The following is a 6,000-nucleotide window of genomic DNA, read 5'->3' as shown; positions in this document are numbered from 1 at the left end:
GAGAGGAGAGAGAGAGAGGAGGACGAGCGAGGAGAGATGCGTTTTTATACAGTCACTGGGAGGGAGAGAGAGAGTTTTATACAGTCACTGGGAGAGAGAGAGAGAGTTTTATACAGTCACTGGGAGAGAGAGAGAGAGTTTTATACAGTCACTGGGAGGGATAGGGAGAGGGAGAGTTTTATACAGTCACTGGGAGAGGGAGAGTTTTATAAAGTCACTGGAGGGAGAGAGAGAGTTTTATACAGTCACTGGGAGAGAGAGAGAGTTTTATACAGTCACTGGGAGAGAGAGAGAGAGTTGTATACAGTCATTGGGAGGGAGAGAGAGAGTTGTATACAGTCACTGGGAGAGAGAGAGAGTTTTATACAGTCACTGGGAGGGAGGGATAGTTTTATACAGTCACTGGGAGAGAGAGAGTTTTATACAGTCACTGGGAGGGAGAGAGAGAGTTTTATTCAGTCACTGGGAGAGAGAGAGAGTTTTATACAGCCACTGTGAGGGAGGGAGAGTTTTATACAGTCACTGGGAGGGAGAGAGAGAGAGAGTTTTATACAGTCACTGGGAGAGAGAGAGAGAGAGAGAGTTTTATACAGTCACTGGGAGAGAGAGAGTTTTATACAGTCACTGGGAGGGATAGGGAGAGTTTTATACAGTCACTGGGAGGGAGAGAGAGAGTTTTATACAGTCACTGGGAGAGAGAGAGAGAGTTTTATACAGTCACTGGGAGAGAGAGAGAGAGTTTTATACAGTCACTGGGAGGGAGGGAGAGTTTTATACAGTCACTGGGAGGGAGAGAGAGAGTTTTATACAGTCACTGGGAGGGAGGGAGAGTTTTATACAGTCACTGGGAGAGAGAGTTTTATACAGCCACTGGGAGAGAGAGAGAGAGTTTTATACAGTCACTGGGAGAGAGAGAGAGAGTTTTATACAGTCACTGGGAGAGAGAGAGAGAGAGAGAGAGAGGGAGAGAGAGAGAGAGAGTTGTATACAGTCACTGGGAGGGAGAGAGAGAGAGAGAGTTTTATACAGTCACGGAGGGAGAGAGTTTTATACAGTCACTGGGAGGGAGAGAGAGAGAGAGAGAGAGAGTTTTATACAGCCACTGGGAGGGAGGGAGAGTTTTATACAGTCACTGGGAGGGAGAGAGAGAGAGAGTTTTATACAGTCACTGGGAGAAAGAGAGAGAGAGAGAGAGAGTTTTATACAGTCACTGGGAGGGATAGGGAGAGGGAGAGTTTTATACAGTCACTGGGAGAGAGAGAGAGAGTTTTATACAGTCACTGGGAGAGAGAGAGAGTTTTATACAGCCACTTTGAGGGAGGGAGAGTTTTATGCAGTCACTGGGAGGGAGAGAGAGAGAGAGTTTTATACAGTCACTGGGAGAGAGAGAGGGAGAGTTTTATACAGTCACTGGGAGAGGGAGAGTTTTATAAAGTCACTGGGAGGGAGAGAGTTTTATACAGTCACTGGGAGGGAGAGAGAGAGTTTTATACAGTCACTGGGAGAGAGAGAGAGTTTTATACAGTCACTGGGAGAGAGAGAGAGTTTTATACAGTCACTGGGAGAGAGAGAGAGTTTTATACAGTCACTGGGAGAGAGAGAGAGTTTTATACAGTCACTGGGAGGGAGAGAGAGAGTTGTATACAGTCATTGGGAGGGAGAGAGAGAGTTGTATACAGTCATTGGGAGGGAGAGAGAGAGTTGTATACAGTCACTGGGAGAGAGAGAGTTTTATACAGTCACTGGGAGGGAGGGATAGTTTTATACAGTCACTGGGAGAGAGAGAGTTTTATACAGTCACTGGGAGGGAGAGAGAGAGTTTTATACAGTCACTGGGAGGGAGAGAGAGAGTTTATACAGTCACTGGGAGAGAGAGAGAGTTTTATACAGTCACTGGGAGGGAGAGAGAGAGTTTTATACAGTCACTGGGAGAGAGAGAGTTTTATACAGTCACTGGGAGAGAGAGAGAGTTTTATACAGTCACTGGGAGGGAGAGAGAGAGTTTTATACAGTCACTGGGAGAGAGAGAGAGAGTTTTATACAGTCACTGGGAGAGAGAGAGTTTTATACAGTCACTGGGAGAGAGAGAGAGTTTTATACAGTCACTGGGAGGGAGGGAGGGTTATAAAAATTAAAAAAGTTTGGAGTATCTTCATCCATTGTTCAACTGCGTTTATTAGAATTGTTTTTGGAATCTAACCTGGGTCAGTGACTGAATGTGCTGAATGTGCTACATACTGTAGCATAATCTCTACCTCACCTGAAGTGTTTCCCGGTGAGGGAGTGCAGCTCCTCTGCCACGGCGCAGTAGATGGATGTCTGGGCCCCGTCCCGAGGGCTCTTCAGGAACAAGGAGAACAGAGAAAACAGCAGAGACATGATGGTGGAGTGACGAACCAGGTCCGAGCGCACCAACCCCGGGTGGACTGAGTTCACAGTCACACTGGAACCTGGGAGGGAGGAGGAAGTGTTACCACGGGGACAGTGTTTCTTCAAGATCGTCCTCTGTGTGAGGATGTTTTAGATGACCGTATGTTGCTAAGTAACTTCATAACTGTCATTTTGCCTTTTCGATCATGTATTTTGTGTATGTGTTTTCTGACTGAAAACTCTTCACTAACCCTCGGTTTCTCTTCTGTGTTTTCTGATCCATTATCCAACAAATGTGGCAGGCTGCCATTCTCTCTCTCCCAGCCTACCTTTGAGTCTACGGGCCAGCTCCCTAGTGAACAGAAGGTTGGCCAACTTGCTCTGGCAGTATGCGAGGCCGCTGTTGTAGCTGCCCTGGCTGAGGAGGTCATGGAAACGGATCCAGCCAACGTTATGAGCCAGAGAGGAAACCACGACGATACGGGCCGGAGCGCTGCGCTTCAGCAGACCAATCAGGAGGTACGTCAACAGGAAGTGACCTATCAGGAATAAAAAACAATGCAACCAGTTGCCTTGTCAGGAAGTGGGGGAGTGGCAATCGTTACCAAGGGTCACCTTCAGTGCTCGGTTGTCTCCCACCTGACCAATGGGACTCCCTACATTCTTCTCAGATTATTACCAATCCCACAAGGTATGACTCCAAACACCCAGAAAAGGCTACTGTCCTCAATGTTATCCTCACAAATAATCCTGATAGGTATTAACTGCCCATGTCCCTTAATGTTGATGATGTGGTTGTTACTGACAAGAAGCACATGGCTGAGCTCTTTAATCACCACTTCATTAAGTCAGGATTCCTAATTGACTCAGCCATGCCTCCTTGCTCGTCCAACATTTCCTCATCTCCCACCCCTTCTAATGCGACTAGTCCAGATGCTTCTCCCTCTTTTTCCCCTGCCCCGCTACAAAGTTTCACCCTGCGGACGATCACTGAGTCCGAGGTGCTAAAGGACCTCCTTAAACTTGACCCCGAAAAAACCATCTGGGTCAGATGGTTTAGACCCTTTCTTCTTTAAGGTTGCTGCCCCTATAATCGCCTATCTCTGACCTTTTGAACCTGTCTCTCCTCTCTGGGGAGGTTCCTATTGCTTGGAAGGCAGCCACGGTTCATCCTCTATTTCCATTTTACCCTGTTTATCAAAAGTGTTGCAAAAACTTGTCAATAATCAACCGACTGGCTTTCTTGAGGTCTATATTATTCTCTCTGGAATGCAGTCTGGTTTCCTCTCAGGTTATGGATGTGTTACTACAACCTTGAAGGTCCTCAGTGATGTCACCATTGCCCTTGATTCTAAGCAATGTTGTGCTGCTATTTTTATTGACTGAGCCAAAGCTTTTGATACGGTAGACCATTCTATTCTTGTGGGCCGGCTAAGGAATATTGGTGTCTCTAAGGGGTCATTGGCCTGGTTTGCTAACTACCTCTCTCAAAGAGTGCAGCCACTGCCTGTCAACAGGGTAGTACCCCAAGGCTCGATCCTAGGCCCAATGCTCTTCTCAATTTACATCAACAACATAGCTCAGGCGATAGGAAGCTCTCTCATCCATTTATATGCAGATGATACAGTCTTATACTCAGCTGGCTCCTCCCCGGATTTTGTGTTAAACGCTCAACAACAAAGCTTTCTTAGTGTCCAACAAGCTTTCTCTGCCCTTAACCTTGTTCTGAACACCTCCAAAACAAAGGTAATGTGGTTTGGTAAGAAGAATGCCCCTCTCCCCACAGGTGTGATTACTACCTCTGTGGGTTTAGAGCTTGAGGTAGTCACCTCATATAAGTACTTGGGTGTATGGCTAGGCGGTACACTGTCCTTCTCTCAGCTCATATCAAAGCTGCAGGCTAAGGTTAAACCTAGACTTGGTTTCCTCTATCGTAATCGCTCCTCTTTAACCCAAGCTGCCAAACTAACCCTGATTCAGATGACCATCCTACCCATGCTAGATTACGGAGAGACGTCATTTCTAGATCGGCAGGTAAGGGTGCTCTCGAGCGGCTAGACGTTTTTTAATATTTCTCCCGTAGGAGTCCTTGGTTCGGATCCCACCCGGATCCCTCCCACCCACACATGACATTAGCGTCTCTGTCTCACCCAGGTGGTTGACCCCCAGCTGCATCTCGAAGCCGTCATTGGTCTTCACGTAAGGACACATCATGACCCCAGCATTGTTGATCAGGACGTGGAGGTGGTTGACCTCTACAGGGGGTCAAAGTCAATATTATACCGTTTTTTACAGAGGAGTAAACACAATGAGTGCTTGCTAATAACTAATAACACTATAATACTGTAATAATGAGTGCTTGTTAATAACTAATAACACTATAATAAATGCTGTCATATTGTAATAACAACATGTAAAGGTCACATGGCCTGCGCCCCAAATGTAAAGGTCACATGGCCTGCGCCCCAAATGTAAAGGTCACATGGCCTGCGCCCCAAATGTAAAGGTCACATGGCCTGCGCCCGAAGTGACACCTTATTTAGAGCTCTATGGGCCCTGGTCAAAAGTATCGCACTAGATAGGGAACAGGGTGCTATTAGATAGAGAACAGGGTGCTATTAGATAGGGAACAGGGTGATATTAGATAGGGAACAGGGTGCTATTAGATAGAGAACAGGGTGCTATTAGATAGAGAACAGGGTGCTATTAGATAGGGAACAGGGTGCTATTAGATAGAGAACAGGGTGCTACTAGATAGAGAACAGGGTGCTATTAGATAGAGAACAGGGTGCTATTAGATAGAGAACAGGGTGCTATTAGATAGAGAACAGGGTGCTACTAGATAGAGAACAGGGTGCTACTAGATAGAGAACAGGGTGCTACTAGATAGAGAACAGGGTGCTACTAGATAGAGAACAGGGTGCTATTAGATAGAGAACAGGGTGCTACTAGATAGAGAACAGGGTGCTACTAGATAGAGAACAGGGTGCTACTAGATAGAGAACAGGGTGCTATTAGATAGAGAACAGGGTGCTATTAGATAGGGAACAGGGTGCTATTAGATAGAGAACAGGGTGCTATTAGATAGAGAACAGGGTGCTATTAGATAGAGAACAGGGTGCTATTAGATAGGGAACAGGGTGCTATTAGATAGGGAACAGGGTGCTATTAGATAGAGAACAGGGTGCTATTAGATAGGGAACAGGGTGCTATTAGATAGAGAACAGGGTGATATTAGATAGAGAACAGGGTGCTATTAGATAGAGAACAGGGTGCTATTAGATAGAGAACAGGGTGCTATTAGATAGAGAACAGGGTGCTATTAGATAGGGAACAGGGTGCTATTAGATAGGGAACAGGGTGCAATTAGATAGAGAACAGGGTGCTATTAGATAGAGAACAGGGTGCTATTAGATAGGGAACAGGGTGCTATTAGATAGAGAACAGGGTGCTACTAGATAGAGAACAGGGTGCTATTAGATAGAGAACAGGGTGATATTAGATAGAGAACAGGGTGCTATTAGATAGAGAACAGGGTGCTATTAGATAGAGAACAGGGTGCTATTAGATAGGGAACAGGGTGCTATTAGATAGGGAACAGGGTGCAATTAGATAGAGAACAGGGTGCTA

General features: G+C 46.0%; 2 protein-coding genes across 5 annotated transcripts in view; one reads left to right on the top strand and one right to left on the bottom strand.

The window, feature by feature from the left end:
- The window catches only part of vti1b (vesicle transport through interaction with t-SNAREs 1B), a 37,912-nt gene that overhangs the window by 5,495 nt on the left and 26,417 nt on the right, over positions 1–6,000 (top strand). The gene's annotated exons all lie outside the window — the stretch shown is intronic.
- The window catches only part of LOC115161869 (retinol dehydrogenase 12), a 29,252-nt gene that overhangs the window by 9,063 nt on the left and 14,189 nt on the right, over positions 1–6,000 (bottom strand). For 3 of the 4 annotated variants that reach the window (XR_003869442.1, XM_029712680.1, XM_029712678.1), the window contains exons 4-6: positions 4,521–4,625; positions 2,700–2,909; positions 2,261–2,450 (exon numbers count right to left, since the gene is read on the bottom strand). Coding sequence is in view for 3 of the 4 variants with exons in the window: in XM_029712680.1 (XP_029568540.1) it covers positions 2,261–2,450; positions 2,700–2,909; positions 4,521–4,625 (505 nt within the window). In the remaining variant the exon portion in view is untranslated. Of the gene's footprint in view, positions 1–2,135; positions 2,451–2,699; positions 2,910–4,520; positions 4,626–6,000 lie in introns of those variants that run through there. The other variant, XM_029712679.1, reaches the window with a different exon arrangement.

This window comes from Salmo trutta, chromosome 25 (genome assembly GCF_901001165.1).
Source record: "Salmo trutta chromosome 25, fSalTru1.1, whole genome shotgun sequence".
NCBI classification, from domain to species: Eukaryota; Metazoa; Chordata; class Actinopteri; order Salmoniformes; family Salmonidae; genus Salmo; species Salmo trutta.
Note: the sequence above shows the minus strand (reverse complement) of the source record. Positions and strands in the feature narration are given on the sequence as shown.